Genomic DNA, 16229 nt, shown 5'->3' on the forward strand with positions numbered 1-16229 from the left:
GTTTCGTATGTCCTGAAGCGTCGTTCACAGAATCGGACCCGGCGACGGCAGAAGCCATCGCTATAGCCATCACGATCAAAATTAGCAATACCCAAAAACACAGCTGTGACATTTTTAGGATCCCAAGCCACCTGCGGAGCCCACTGTAGTGGTCGTGTACCGCGCGCCACTCTCCGCGTTCTGAGCAGCCATCTCCAGCATAATCACGGCATCACCTGAGCCCCAGGACATGCACTTGTCTAAGGCAGTATTAGGGCCGACGCGCTAGCTCGAGAATATAACTTCTGAACGGCGTACAGAAACGGCATCTTCTACCGCGTCTCAACCCATTTTTCAACCCGCCTAGAGACCGTTCGCCTAAATCAGCGACTCTACACCTCGCCACATACACAGCATTCCCCGGCGGACTCCTATCAACCAAAACGCATCCAAACACTGACTTTTCCGAATCTCCACCACCCACACCGCATTCACCCTACATTATGCGCAGATACATGACCCTGATGTGGCCTTATTAATATGTTCACACATATTACATGGACATGCACAGCAAACCCCAGCCTCTTAAGCAGCCCATCGTGGCGCAGGAGAAGTTGGAGGTGACGCTCCCTATGCCACCCTGGGAAACCAGGGGGCGCTAGTCACCAAAGCGTCGGCGGAAGCTGCTGGAGTCCTGAACTGAGCGCCCCACCCACAATCATCTCCGGCCACCTTTTTTACAATAAAATTTTATTCTCCGTTTCTCTCTCTTGATGCAGTGGGAGGTTCGGTTCACCAGCGCCACCCTGGCATCCCAAGGGGCGTTCATCGCCATCTCCACGACGCCGGCCAGAGGCACAGGAGTCTTGAGCTGAAGATGCTGATGGTGATGATGTCCACAGTCTTAATGGCACACACCCATGGCGGGATTTCGGCAGGACTCCGCCTGCTTGCCTTCAACCAACTTCTTCTTCCCTCTGAATAAACGTTTTTTTCTTTCCTTCCTATGGGAAGTTTTGCAACTAGTAGCATGAACGGGCGCTGACATCTGCGAGGAGATAAAAAAAAATTCTTCTTTCTAGTCACCCACTGTGGGCGAACAAGCGACATTAGTAGCTGCACTGTGACCACAACCCCAAACTCACCTTATATAAGCGCCTACTCCAAACAGAAAATGAGCCGAGGCAACGCACATCTCATATGCTTGAAGTCAGGCAGCAATGAAAGGCACTCGTGCGACTCCTTAAGTAAACGCGGTAAACGTCGCCGTTACTACAGACTTCCATTTTTTCAGAACTACCACAATCTGGTTTAAATAAATTTCTTGGACATTAGAAGAATCTGGAAATTTTGGATCTCAAAACACTTAACTAATGTGGACGCCCAACGGTTCCATTCAGAGAGCGGAAGTTAGCGGAAGTTATCTAAAAGCGCTGTCAAAACTGTGAATGAAATAGGTCGTTCTTTCTTTCATGCGAGAAGTCAGAGGGCTAAGAGAAGCTGTTTTTTTTTTCTCAGCCGACCTTGAAAATTACAGAAGGGCAGCTCCCGCAGGAACGAGCCGTATAGCAGACAACACTTCCACAAGAGGGCGCTGGACCCTAACAGCGTCACGCGCTCCTCGAGGCCTTCCTCCAGACGAAGAAGAAGAAGACAGCTACGATGGAAGCTCGGCCGACGAGAGAAGACCTACCTTCGCCAACTGGCACCGGTCGCCCCGCGACTCGGACTTCCATCTTGCGAAGTAAGGATCTACGATCGGCAGGCTTCTGCCTGAGCTGCGCATCTGGGGCCGCTTTAGCCACCGCCACCACCGCGCTGGCCTGGCTCGCTGTTCACTGGGCTGCCAAGAGGGTGAACACAAGTGACACTGGGACGAAGTTCTGCTGTCCCAGCGAGGCAGCCACGCTGTTCGCCGCCATCGACGCCAACCAGCAGCCGTGCACAAATTTCTTCGCGTACATCTGCAAGAACGCCCTCGAGGAAGGCTTCGTCCAGCGCGACGTGGCACGCGACTTGCTGGTGAGCCGCTTGGGCACGGAGACCACACTTCTAGTTTCCGCGAGGGTGTACTAGCGAAAAAAAAAAAGAACCGCAACACAAAAAGAAAAAAATTATGTCCGAAGCACTAGACACGTCAGGTTTACAGTGTTTCCGGTCGTATCCCTGCTGGTTTATACCGTTGCAGTGAAGCAACGTCTGGCAAGCCTTACAATATCATGGTTTATGGGGTTTTAACGTCCCAAAGCGACTCGGGCTATGAAGGATGCCGTAGTGAAGGGCTCCGGAAATTTCGACCACCTGGGGTTCTTTAACGCGCACTGACATCGTACAGTACACGGGCCTCTAGAATGTTGCCTTCATCGAAATTCGACCACCGCGGCCGGGTTCAAACCCGCGTCCTCCGGGTCAGCAGCTGAGCGCCATAACCACTGAGCCACCACGGCGGTTCTTACAATATTCATGTTTTTTTTTTTTTTTTCATTCATTTATTTATTGGTCTTTGTTGCAAAAAATGTACGCAAACACTGCCCGGACCCATAGCCAACGGCTAGTAACGGGTCCAATGGAAAAAAAGGTATACAAACATGCAGGCAACAATGTACCAAAATAAAGACAGTAAGTTAGTATAAAGAATGCTATACATCACTCTCAACACTTGTAAGAGCATCAACAAAAGAAATACATATATTACAGATTATATAAACTAAGAAACTTAGATCAAACAAAACGCGTAGAACTTATACAAAAATTAAGGCATCACAAAAAGCGAAGGGAAAATAGCTGTTAAGTATTTACAAAGCATCACAAGGGTACAACACACAAGAACAGGATAAAATGATTTCAGTGCACACTTTTTAATCACAAACATCCTTAGAATAGACGCAAATGTACAAATCTGTAAATAAATCAAGGTATCAGGATTCGGCTACATGCAAATAATATCTGGCAAATATCTAAGACGACTATTAAAAAATGAAAGTATGAACTCAAAGTGTGTCATTCTTTTTAAGGTAATATTTTTTTATTCTAATGGAGAAGTTGTAGGCAGTCTTTAGGTCATGTGGTAGATTATTCCAAACTTTTACGCCCGTAAACTCTAGGAGACGCTCTCCATATACATTTCTTTTCACTGGCAAGTTAAAATTGCCGTACGTGCGGCTCCGTGTTGGATGTGGCGGGATGTTAAATATTGATATGTCAAACGGGAGGTTGTTTGTTATTATTTTATGGACACATTCAGCAGTTCTTTTCTCACGAAGTAAATTGAGGGGTAATACGCGTAGTTTAGTAAATAGTGCCTTACTGCGTACAGTGTAACTAGAAAATGAAATTATTCTAAGTGCTCGCTTCTGTAACTTTTTAATAGGCTCTAGGTATGTGCTATACGTCCAGCCCCACGACTCGATGCAATATGAAAGGTGAGTATGTATTAATGTGAAGTATAGGACACGGAGGATATTGATGTCAAAGTATTCGCGCGTCTGGAGAAGAGCATAACAACCGGAAGCCATCTTAGTGCAAGTCGCCTCAATATGATGTTGCCAGTGTAAATGTTTATCCAGTGTGACTCCAAGATATGTAAAATTATTTGTTGACTCAAGCTGGGACTGGTTAATAGTTAATGTAATATCAGTTGAAAGAATTGATTTTTTCTTTGAGTGGAACAGTATGTATTTAGTTTTCTTAGCATTGATTGTTAATTTGTTCGTGAGCAGCGCAGCGCCAGTAGTAACGCCTGCTTCAGAAATACGTTGCAATTTTCTGCCCTTCCCGGGTATTTGGAAGTGGCTGCTGTGGTGTTCCAGTCGCAAAAGCCCTCCTGTCATAAGTATCGGAAGCGAAGATAGCACAAACTGTTTCGGATTTATGGGGAAAAAAATGGCGCAGTAACTGTCTGACATTTTGGTGAATACCCGAACCGCGCCGCAAGAAAGAAATAGAGGAGAGAGTGACAGAAGAAAGGATGAGATTGGTTTATTAGTATATAAGGGTGTACCGCTGCAAAGCGACTCAGGCTATGAGAGAAGCCGTAGTGAAGGGCTCCGGAAATTTCGACCACCTAGGGTTCTTTACCATGCACTGGCATTGCACAGCACACGGGCGTCTTTTACGTTTCGCCTCCATCAACACGCGGCCGCCGCGGTCGGGTTCGATCCCGGGTACTCCGGCTCAGTAGCCGAGCGCTCTAACAACTGAGCCACCGCAGCGGGAGCTATGGTGCGGCAATTTTAAAATATGGCTTTGAATCGAGTCTGCAGCCAATACTTCTGACTGGTATTGATTTGCAAACAATTTGCATTCCTTATCGATTCGCTCATTTTTGGAGAATTTTGACGCCATAAAAATCTCCCACCGCCCAGGTGGTCGCACGAGACAGTTTTGTGAAATGCCGCCTGGCGTGATAGATATCAAATTCACCACTTAGTTAACACTCTCGAGATTGAGGCTCTCGGACTATGATAGCTGAAACCATGTGCCCTTTATACTTGGAAGAAGAAAACAAACTCCGTGTTTCTGTAAAATTTGCCGAGAAATCGTTCACTATTCAAAAAGGCCTTCCCTTTCTCAGTACTTCCATGTGTATGTTAGATAATCAAAGCATGCTTGCTCATTACGGGTAGAGTTGCGAACTGTTCGGTTTATATTTGGACCTGATAGGAGAGTGAATTGCTATTGTACTTTTTGAGAAGAAGCCTAACATTTTCCAAAAGAAGCTCTGGTCAGATTCAATTGGCCGCAGTCAACAGACACCTTCACCTGCTGATCGCAAAGTTACGGGTTCTATCCCGGCCGTGGCGGCCATATTTCTACATATGCAAAATTCAAAAACGTCAGCGCGCTGCTCGATGTCGGCGCCCCTTAAGGAACTGGAGGTTTGAACTCAATCCGTACTCACAGGGCGGCGGTGCGAGCGCTAGCGAACAATGCCTTCGTTGAGGGAATCCTCATTTTCTATCGGACAAGAATTTGTATGCAAACTAGCTCCACTGAATCCATGGGAGAGCAAAAAGTTGCAGAAGGCGATTACGACACATGTTTTTGAAGCTGGGTGTAAAAGTTTCTCAGCCTGCTTGCGCATGCGCTGTAAGCGTCGCGTGGTAACGGACTGCAACTCAATGGCCGGCAGCTGACAGTCGCGCCGATGGTGCAGGCGCTTTCACCGCTACGGAGTCTCATTGGCCATGTGTACTTCGGGGCGTTAAAACCCCATCATTCGCAGTTGACATGTAACAAAGACAACTCACAGACGCTTCTCAAGAAACTAAAAGGTCGGATTAGTGCACTCGGTTCAATCAGAGATGGAATGTCTCAGAAAAAAGGCGAAAGCTTTAGAAAACTACGGTCTCTAAGGTTTTTTGGCGTGGTTCGGAAGGTTAGAAAATAAATATGGGAGCTGGTCTATAAGTCCTTGCCAAACACAGACAGCAATCATTCAAATCAACAGTGAGAATGGGATGAGAAAACGTGAGTAAGTGAACTTACCTACTTTGCACGTTATTATCATAGAGCACAAAAATAACTCGCAGTTTAGACATGATATCATGATTTGTTGTCAATTCATAACACTCTTAAAAGAATGCGGGAAGAAATATTTGGCGTGCCGTATTCTCGCAAGCTGCCTTTTTCATTCCATTCTAACTAAGGCAGAGCAAAACTTATATCGGAGTTCTGCTCATCTTGAGAAGGCAGCTACAGGCGGCAAGACTGGATGTTTAAATCAGCTGGCATTCTCTCTCTACAACTTATCAAGGCATAAAAACATGGTTCATAAAAAAAGGGGGTGGCACTTTTTTTAGGCCTGTAAAAGTTTCGGCACATCTGTTTTTTATATCTCAAGATACTCAAATCTGGTAATTGCGAAGTGCGGGGATGAGAGAGAAAGAATGAACAATTGCAAAGTGGACACACGTGAGTGTTGTTTTGCGTGATCACACAATTCGAATTGGTATCTACTTATAGCCTAATTAGCTCACATTAGACAAAAGCAAGTTAGATGTGCGGTCGTAGAAGCCCAGTACTTTTACGTGAGACAATAGAATGCAAGCTTTCAATTTGCTCACAATGTGTTTATTTATATTGTAAACTCTTCCCTACTGGCCAACTCTTGACATCTCTATATTTATATACACTGTACTGTTTGTTGGTCCAGCAGCTATCTATACCGGTCAATAATCGGGGAGAACTAAAAGCGCACAGCAATTTTCTGTTAGCTTCGCCACCCTGTCTTGTTCAAGCTCCTGGAGTACCCCGCCCGGAAGGGGGAGGGGGGGTTAATTTCTTAACTTATATTCAGCAAACCTCAGCGACCAAAGGACACGAAAATTATAGGTGTACAGTTAAAGGCGCGATGAAAGCACAGTGGGTTAATGATAGTAAAACACGGGTTATTGATATTCCTACTCGAAATCAAGAACATGAGAAACATGAAATGGCCATGAACAGAACATGTAATGCGAAGGCAAGATAACAGACGATCGTCAAGGGTAACGGACCGGATTCCAATGAAGGGCAAGCGTAGCAGGGGGCGACAGAGAGCTAAGTGGACGGAGGAGACTAAGAATTTTGCGGGGATAATGTAACCACAGCTGGCACAAGATGAGGTTAAGTGGCCAGTTACGAGACAGCCTTTTGCCTTGCTGTGGGTATATTTAGGCTGATAATGATGCTTTCAGAATTTTAATTTTTCTTTTTTGCGTACCGCCGACGGCATACTCGGCAGTTTCTCACCACCTAAAATTGAAAAAGAGAGTTCCGTGCTACTGTCAGCAGGCAAGCTCAGGCAAACTTCTGGAGTGTTTAAGCGCTCGAGCTCAAAACTTCTGCTGCACTTTACTCGAAGCCTCCATTTCAAAGCCGCTGTGCGCGAACGTACTCAGTCACATGACCTCAGTTGACCAGTCGGAACTAGCGCCCACTTTCCTAACCACGTAGGTAATATTTTGATTTCTTAGCAAATGAAGGCGGAGGTTTACACATTTGACAAGCTGTAAGAATGGCGAGGCCAGCTTTACCCTGGGCAGTTCCCGGAAAAACTGGCCAGCGTAGTTCCTGTTGAATATCAATCAACCACAACCTGCATGTAAGTATCATAAACGGACTAACCAGTGGCTACGAACAGGAGCAGCTCCACATGACAGCTGTGTCATGAAAAGGTCTAGTGTCGAGACACCGCGCCTTGTCCTACTTAAGACATGTGGCGAACAATAACATTATCTTCGCTTTAACTTTTCTCGAGCTTGCAACATTGTTAGTACTGCGCTGCCTACAAAGCAAACCCAAAAGGTGGCTACCGACAACTCTGTTCTTGATTACTACTAGATGTCCTTACCTACGGTGAATGACGCAATGGTGTAAGGCCAGTGTCCTTGAATGGCTGCGTTTCGGAGATTTTGGTTCCTGGAGGGCATCGTTGTAAGTTTCCGAAGAGATCTTGAATTAGGCGCTTAGCTCTATGCCCCTATTGAGTTTTGGAGCAAGAGCTCTACTCCTCGTGGCACAACTTCCGATTGCGATACGGATGGGAAAGTGACCTTCAATGCCTCACAAGGTCAAACCAAACATAACGGCAATTCGCCGCGGTAGCTGAGTGGTTATGGCGCTTGGCGGCTGACCCAATAGAAGCGGGTTCAATCCCGGCCGCGGTGGTAAAATTTCGATGGAGGCAAAATTCCAAAGGTCAGTGTACTGTGCGATATCAGTGCACGTTAAAGAACCCCAGGTGGTCGAAAGTTCCAGAGCCCTTCACTACGGCGTCCCTCAGAGCCTGAGTCGCTTTGGGACGTTAAACCCATTAAACCAAACCAAACCGAACATAACTGCGGGGTGGTATGATCCCAAGATGTGGTAGTATGTGATCACATTATTGTGACTACTGGGTACCGGACCTTAACCTTTACCGATGACCTCGGACTTGACCTTTGATATGATACTGTAGACGCCACATCGACAATGTCCTTCCATGTCTCCCAAGTTCAAACAGAACCTAACTGTCGTGGTATGGCCCAATCTATGTTAGTACGACCACGTGATCATATGGCTTTCAACATTGGGAACCTGACCTTAGCCTTGGATATTGACCTTGAAATTTGATTTTAGACGTGGACACCATACTTAACAGAGATTACGCTCGTATAACTAGCTTCGAGCCAAGTTGAATGCCAGCCATTTTTTTTGCAGTTGGATGTCACCTCTGAAATCATCAAGGGCACCCAGGACTACGACAGTGAGGCTGCAGCCGCACTTCACACCCTTTACACATCATGCATCAAAGAGATATGGCAGGAGGACCAGCGAGCCAGGGATGTTGCGGCGGCCGTGCTAGAAATCGCCAACACCACCACGCGAACAAGTGGCGCAAGCTTACTTCGTTTGGGCCTTGCGGTGAATAAGCGGTACGGCCTGCCGTTCATCTTCGAAGTATTCAGCTCAGTAAGCCAAAGACCATGGGTTATGTTCGTTCGAAGGACACCTCGACTCGGCGACTACAAAAATAATTGCGATGTTTCCTGCTACGGTGTCACTCTCTCCGTCCTTAATTCCCACTTTGGCACTAATTATACCAATGCGGACGTCTCGAAGTTGGAACAGAAATTTCCGGCTGCCTCGCCAAGACGATCATTCGTGCCTTTGAAGCAGATTAGAGATGCTTTCGGACATCTTGAAGCGTCCCAATTCAAGACCATATTGCTCGAGTTCCTTATACATGTCGACCGTGCGAAAATAATTTATGTCATAGCTAAAGCGGGCCTCTTTGCTGACATTCGGCTTCTGATAGACGCGCACCATCAGCCGCTGGCGTCATTTTACCTGTTGCTTCTTGTCACTCTGCAAGCCATGCGCTACATTACACAGGACAGCACGCTAAGTTCGCCTAATATGCGTAGCGAGGACGTCTGTCAAAAGCACGTACGCCGGAGCTACCACCTATGGCGCATAACGTACGTCGCGGCACTCGCGACTCCCGCGAAAGACCGGCAGCTGCACAAAATTTTCGAAGCCACACGGCGACGGTTCATTGACTGTGACCCACTTCGGCGGCTGATGGCAGCGGGAAACGACACTGACCACTTCCGGGCCGTAGTCGCCAACGTAACGCTCATGCTACCTGGAGACCTGGTCTTCAGAGAGCCAGCCGTGCCCCACCTGACCTCCCAGGGATTCCCCTGGAACTTGTTCTTGTCTTTGAACTTCGAGTTCGAAGCTAGAAAGGAGACATTTCGACGGGGCGTGCCCTGGTTTCGTGACAACCCGGACAGCAGAACGGCGGACCGCATGTTCTTTGCCAACGAGACCAGTCTGTATGTGTCATCACTGAGCTACGGGTGGCTGAGTTCCGGGACTACTGACCCACTGCTCGCCGACGCTGCGGTCATTGCGAGTCGCATGGCCGCCTTGATGTGGCTCAAACTGATCAGCTGGAAGGACTGGTCACGAGAAACGAAGACAGCTATACAATCCCACAGGTGAAGTTAATACGGAAAGGAAGCGATCGCTCCTGAAAGAACGCGTTCTTGCATGCAGCAGACTGTTTTTGTTGCGGCTCCCATCACGTTCGATATGAAGTTTACTTTATTCCTTGCACGCTAGCGGCGTGAAAATGGTTACAGAGTAAGTGGCGTCGGAGGCATTCGCCTTCGCTGCGAACGTATTTTCAGACGCCTCTGGGGCACCGCTTCTGGCAAATTGCACATGCTTTAGTCGAGGGTTTGACGGCCTACCGTCTGTTCAGGTATTATGGTGATGAGTTCTGGTCAGCGGCCAAGGTCAATAAAGATGCAATTTTTTTGCACGTTTCGGGAGCGCTGTGGCTCCCTTGTTCACTATCGTAACAATTACAGTGAACAATTATAATGAACAAGGGAGCCGTAGTGCTCCCGAATCTTCAAAATTTTCTTCTTTATTTACCTTGGACAGTGACCAGTACTCATCATTGTACATGGTTGACATGAAACCCGTCATTATCATTTCTTTGGTAACAGCTAAGCCTTAATCGCTTAAGATAGCCTTCGTTGCTTATGCGCCGTGAAACCAAGAAAACACTTCGTTTCACAAATTGTGGCAGTAAAACGAGTCCGTTCTTCCTTTCTGTCCTTTAGTTTTCGCGCGTCTGTAATTCGGCAGTGTAGACCATAGTACGAAGTTTCTTTGGGAAAGCACTGTCGGGCTTCTAACCTGAAAAATGCAGTTTTGTGATGTAGGCTCTGAAGTTAGTCACGCGATGCGGAAAACTGCCGGAAATAAACGCGACTTTGAAAGAGGGTCACCTTGACGAACGCGGAGAAATAAAATTGCCGTGAGTGAGTTTCGAAACAGCCGCGGCGCGAACAGATCAGCTTCGCTGGCCACTGCCCGAGAGCGCTGTGCCATCGCCGCAGCCGATCAGGCCTCGTGTTAAGCTGCAACACACACTCGCGTTGCGGATTGGTAGTCGGCGTCATCAACTTTCATATGTACGCAAGTCGGTTAGTTTGTGAGTAAATTCCGGATCTGTTCCCTGAAATGCGTGCCTGGCTTTTGATAATGTAATTCCCGATTGGGTTTTTGAATTGGTCGGATCTAACAGGTGTCTCAGCAGACCCCACATTCTGGAAAGGCTCATGCTCCTTTCCATCTCGTCACATCTGCTACACCAGTTTTGTTCCCATAATTTGATCGCATAATTTTCAATTTCCTTGCTATGTCTAGCGACCCTCCTTCTAAGGTTACGGTTCCATTTTTGCTTCTTTATTCTGCGCTCCATGCCATGTTTTGCCTCCCACATGTGAAGCAGTTTGCTATCAACTATCTTTGGGGCATATACCCCTTCAAGTATCTTTGTTGCCTCTCCAACGTGACGCATGAGGGTCTCCGTCCATTTCTCTATGTTAGTGATCTTCCCAGTGGCAGCTTTTTCTCGCTTCTTTCTAAATATTTCCTATTCCGTTACTCGCGGTTGACGCGCACGACGCGTCTTAACTCCTTTTTTAAGGATCGAGGCCAGAATGAAAAGATCCCTGCCGAAATTTTTCTCTGAATTGTGCCATTTTAGATGTCACATTTTTAGAGAACGTCAGGTCAGGGGAGGTGTCTGCGCACACGCTGTTACCCACCCTGATTGGACTACTATGGTCCGTGTGTAGGGTGAGTCCCAGATCATGCGCGTCCTCCCATAGCTGCCTGCCTTTAGGATCTTGTTTAGCGTAACCCCATTCCGGGTGCCCGGCTTTAAAGTCACTGACTTTAAGTCACTTCACGGGGTTAGTCTCGGCTGCCTTAATCGCGTTGCGAAAGAGGGCCCTGAATCTCACCTTTCTCTGCTGTGGGGTACTGTACAGATTTAAGAGGAACACGTTCGGCTCCTCTTTTCGTCCAGTAAGGATTTCTAATAGCACTGCTTCAATTTCGCTCGAGTTGACTTGGTGCTCCATTGCCGCAATGTTCCTCTTAATCAACGTTGTGACGCGAGATCTCTCACCTCTGTCACTTGAAAAAGCTTGGTATCCCGACAGTTTTGGTGTTTTGCCCGTCTTCTGCAGGGCTATAGCTAGCGGTTTCTCATGTAATAGCGTCAGATATTGTTGCACTAACGCCCGCTTGCGTTGGAATTCTCGACATTTCCACTGCCAGACTAAAGACTCAGTTGGTGCGCCACTAACCATTTTGGAGCTGGTCAAATTGCTCCTCTGCTTTTTGCTGCCATACTCCGATGGCAACTAATTCTGCCCGTTGCCTTTGCACTTCAACCGTAAGGGCTTGTACCTGGCTTTGCGTCTGATTTATTGCTCCCAGAATTTGGGCCATGAACGAATCAAATTTAGCTTCCATTTTGGCTTCTAATCTTTTCTGTAGTGCCACCAACGAATCAGCGTCCTCCCCTTTTCGTTTAGTAGGAGGCGGCCTAGCCGATTCTACAATCATTTCTTCCTCCTCCGGTGTCGCAGGCTGTGTGGAAGTCACAGCCTTAGGCGCCGGGGATGTTGATCTCGAAACCAATTTTGGTGGCGCGCTGTGGGGTGAGGGGGACTGCGTACGCGCCTACAATTTTGGTTTATTCAATTCCTGAGTGAGCTTATTAATGATCTCTTTAAGCTCCCCAACCTCTTTCCTTAATTTATCGATCTCCTCGTCCTTGTCTTTAGCCTGGGAAGCCGCCCTGGTCCCCGCTCGGACTCCGCTTCTTAGTCCATGGGTTCGCCGGGTCTCTGGAACATGATCTCCCTCTGGTCTGGATCCGGAGCGGCCCCTGGTGCGGGAGCTCGAGCGGCCGCGCTGCTGCGGCTTGCTTCCTGTAGTGTCCTCCTCCTTGGGTCTAGGAGGTTACGTAGGCCCTCTGGATCCGGAGCGCCCTCTGCTCTTGGAGCGCGTACTGCCCCGACGATGGTGCTGTCCGGGATGCCTTCCCGTGGTCTCTTCCAGGCTCGGGAAATCTTCGGCACGGAAACCCTCGTAGTTGTTGCCGCGCTTGTCTCTGGGGCGACCTTGGCGGGTGGAATTCATCTCCAATGTTTGCCGGGTCCCGTGTTTTGGCGAACTGCCGCCGCTTTGCTCCCACCGCCTCTTCACCTCGTAGGGCGTGCGGTAGAGCTCCTTGCATTTCTTATCGCCCAGCAGATGTCCTTTGGCGCACAGCTGACACTTGATCTGGCATTGACGATTTTCGAGCGGGTTTTTCGCTCCACAACCGCGGCACTTCACGTTTTTAGGGTCCGGGCAGAGATCGGCTCGGTGACCCATTCTTCCGCATGCGTTGCACACTTCGTATTTTTTCCGGTAGAGCGCGCACCGTTGAGCCAATGGCGTGATGAGCACCCACATCGGGACTTTGCTGTCTTCGAACAGTATCAGGACTGTCTTCGATTCCTTGCCTAATCTTCGGACCCCCAGCACCGGAGGGTTGCCGTGCGTCTTGAGACGGTGCAATATGTGCGCCTCCGATAAGTAGAGGGGGACGTCGTGAATTACGCCCTTTCCGCAGTCCTCCGGCATGGCGACGTAGGTGGTTATATCTATTCGCTCCCCTTCGAAAGTGAGTTGCTTCAGCTCTACGTATTTTCTTTTTCGCCCGGCGTCTCTCGTCGCCACGAGAATAGACTGTTGGCGTGTATTTATGGAGACGATGTCCTCTCCCGCTGCGTCTTGGTCGACTCCGGCAGCCCGGATTATCGCGTTCGCCAAGTGCGCGTTCCCGTGTTTCGTCAGCCTCGTGACGCCGCCGCTGGGTCTCATGATTATCTTTTCGGCGTCGCTGGGGAGCCTGATGTTTTGCCTTTCCATCGACTTCGCCGCCATTTTCCTTCTCGCGAGCTTCTCGGCAGCCTGCCGCCGCTCCACGATGCGCGTCTCTTGGTTGGGGCTAAGGTTAGGATTAGCCTCATTCGGCGCCGCTTTGCCTGTTTTTTTGCTAGTGTACCACTGCCCGGGCACATTTAGCTCGCTCGGATCAATGTGCGTCCCTTCGACGGTTTCCATCATCGTGCCTCAGCAAAACGGCCATCTATAATTTTGGAAAGGGCAGGATCTCGCCGGAAGCGGCAAGGATTCTGGCTAGTAGACAGCTAAACAGAAAAGTTAGCCTAATTTGGACTCCCGCACACGCGTCCATTCCTGGCAACGACGCGGCCCACGAAATAGCCCGAGCTTTCTACTTCCGGCTAGCTGTGGAGCCGCCCGCCTGCCAGAACATGGACGAGCGTCTGCAAAATTATACGGAAATTATTGAAAGTTATAGGTTACAGAGGAGACTGGTGCCACCACCGGATAAAAGTCTAAACAACAGGCAGGCAATCGCATGGCGACGCTTCCAAGCTGGGAACTTCGTAAACCCGGTCTGGGCCTATCATGTTCACGATAAGTGCAAGCACTGTGGGGCGAGAGGGACTCTCGACCACATAATCTGGGAATGCACTAGCTCCCCAGGGGCTAACGAAAACATAAATTGTAAAGAAACCTGGGAAGCCCTGCTGCGGAGCAAGGCCCCTGCTTCACAGCAACAAGCCATCCGTCTGGCGGAAGGAGCCGCGAGGAATCAAGACCTCTTCGCCCGCTTCTAATCGCGGAGGTCCCGGCCCCCGTCACCAAGGCCTGTGTGCCGGGGACGGGGAGTAGGGGGCTTCTTTATCTGGCGGAAGATAGTTATCATCATCATCATCATGTGCGCAAGTCACGAAAGGAAAAGAAAGGCGCTTTCAATCACGTTTTCAAGTATACGTGGCTTTGGTGTCCACCTGCAAAAACCTGCTTTCGCACAATGTTTCGTGCTTAACTGCCTGCAATGCTTTGCACCTTGATCGAAGGACCGAAGGACTAGACACTGCGTACAACAGAAAACTGGCCTTTGTGTAGCGTGGCACACAGCTACACATGAGACATGCGCTTAGAAAGCAGCGATCACATTCAGGGTCGCAGTGATTGCAACTGATAGAGCTCCCAGTTCGCTAACGGCTGAGATACATACCGAAATAAGAAAGCTGGTCTGGTTTCGTCAAAGAGCCTCTACCAGACTGCAACAAGAAAACACGATACTCCCCCTCATATTACCCCATAACGTGTACGTGTTAATAGCGCTGAGCGTACAGCAGAATTTAAATTGGTTTTACTGTGCTGGAGGTTTCGCTGGACTTTGGGAGGGCAATTTCAGACTTCTTGCATAATAGCAACCAATTTTATCGTCATAACAAGCGAAGTGTTCAAACTAAACTTTTAGTGTGTGAGCACTTATCCGACGGGTAGCAACCCCGGGAAAAATCGTTCGTTCTGTTACATTGTTTGTTCTCAGTTGGCCTGGCGTGAGCGCTCCTTCCCGCGCACTGCCGGTTCATCGTCATCTTTTACGTAGCACAAATGGATGCTTTCTCACTGATGCGAGTGTAGTGAACATTCTGTGTAGTTTTTTGAAGTACTGCTTTCTGCGCTGTTCGTAGTTATAAATGCGTAGTATCTGTCCCGCATATCTCGGTGGACACCTGAACCGCGCCGTAACGGAAGAGAGGAAGGTGGGAGTGGAGGTAGAAACAGAGAAAGAGGTGCCGTAGTGGAGGTCCCCGGAATAATTTCGACCACCTGGGGATCTTCAACGTGCACTGACATCACACAGCACACGGGCGCCTATTGCGTTCCGCCTCCATCGAAACGCGGCCGCCGCGGTCGGGTTCGAACCCGGGTACTCCGGCTCGGTAGGCGAGCGCCTTAACCACTAAGCCACCGGGGTGGATGATCGCTGGGATTTCATCTAGACCTTCATGAATTAGGGGTTGTAGAGGGGGTTGAGTGGGGACCTGGTAAGAAGTCACATTACATATTTGTCACGTGTCTAGGTATGTGATTACATTACGCCATTGTCCCTTGATCTAGTGTGACGTCACATTACGTCGTTGTCACGTGACCTGTCATGACGACAGACTCGTAGGATGTCGTCACTGGTCCTACCAATTAGTCTTGGCGTTACCTAATTAGATTTATTTAGGTGTGACGTCATCTTCATCGCGAGACTTCTCAGCTCGTGACGTCACATGGTGCCGTTTCTTGCAGACATGACATTGAAAGTCAGTCGTCTAATGATTTCGCATTAAAACAGTCTCGTAATTCCTATTTTAAGGTTATTTCTAGCAATACTTTCCATGCAGGGAATGCGTGCTGAGTGCCTCACACGCCGAGTACTTCGACGACATGCGCCGTGTGGTAGGGCTGAAGATGGGGCTACAAATCGCCGCCATTGTCGGGGCTGCGGGCACAGCCCGTGGTGACGCCGTCAGACCAGCGGACGCAAGAGCTAGCTGGTACACAGTACAGGACGCCTGGAGCCTCTACCGGATATCCGAAGCCCAGTTCTTCTACGCCCGCTTCGCCTACTACCGTTGCAGCATCGCTTCGCAGGCTAGAGCTTTAGTGAACGAACTTGTCAGGGACAACGCCGACTTTGCCACAGCGTTTCAGTGCCCCGTGGTTGATTACGGAGACTGCGTGAACATTACTAGGCCGAATGATTAACATAGAATTATCTGAATGTGTGGTAGTGAAGGACATACCCGCCTGGCTATATTGCTGGATCTTATTCAGTGCCCACCTTGTTTATCGTTTATTTTTGGTCTTGTTTGCAGAGGCTCTTAGATTAGGTTGCTTTGCAGATGTGCGGCCACTGGACTGTAGAAATCTAAAATCTGATGATAATCTTAATTGCTCTTTCCTGTTCATGTATGCTGCTTAGCTTGGTTTAGCTTTTTAGCTTTGGAGACATCTCTAATTTGTTATATCCACGAAGGTTCAAAGAC

At 48.7% G+C, this 16229-nt stretch overlaps 1 protein-coding gene across 1 annotated transcript; it reads left to right on the forward strand.

Annotated features, from left to right (window-relative positions):
- The first annotated feature begins 1641 nt into the window (after positions 1 to 1641).
- LOC149328184 (uncharacterized) lies at positions 1642 to 15948 on the forward strand. Its single transcript, XM_089558921.1, has 3 exons — positions 1642 to 2001; positions 8161 to 9446; positions 15585 to 15948. The coding sequence occupies exons 1-3, from the start codon at positions 1642 to 1644 to the stop codon at positions 15946 to 15948; spliced, it is 2010 nt and encodes a 669-aa protein (XP_089415047.1).
- The last annotated feature ends 281 nt before the right edge of the window (positions 15949 to 16229 follow it).

The sequence above is a fragment of the Amblyomma mixtum genome, chromosome 9 (genome assembly GCF_055824585.1).
Source record: "Amblyomma mixtum isolate Tamu chromosome 9, ASM5582458v1, whole genome shotgun sequence".
In the NCBI taxonomy this organism is placed as follows: domain Eukaryota; kingdom Metazoa; phylum Arthropoda; class Arachnida; order Ixodida; family Ixodidae; genus Amblyomma; species Amblyomma mixtum.

Excerpts from the sequence above, each read along its gene's own strand:
- LOC149328184 (XM_089558921.1), top strand. The coding sequence starts at position 1,642 with ATGGAAGCTCGGCCGACGAGAGAAGACCTACCTTCGCCAACTGGCACC. Across the intron at positions 2,002-8,160 it reads ACGTGGCACGCGACTTGCTG|TTGGATGTCACCTCTGAAAT; the intron begins GTGAGCCGCTTG and ends TTTTTTTTGCAG. Across the intron at positions 9,447-15,584 it reads ACAGCTATACAATCCCACAG|GGAATGCGTGCTGAGTGCCT; the intron begins GTGAAGTTAATA and ends CTTTCCATGCAG.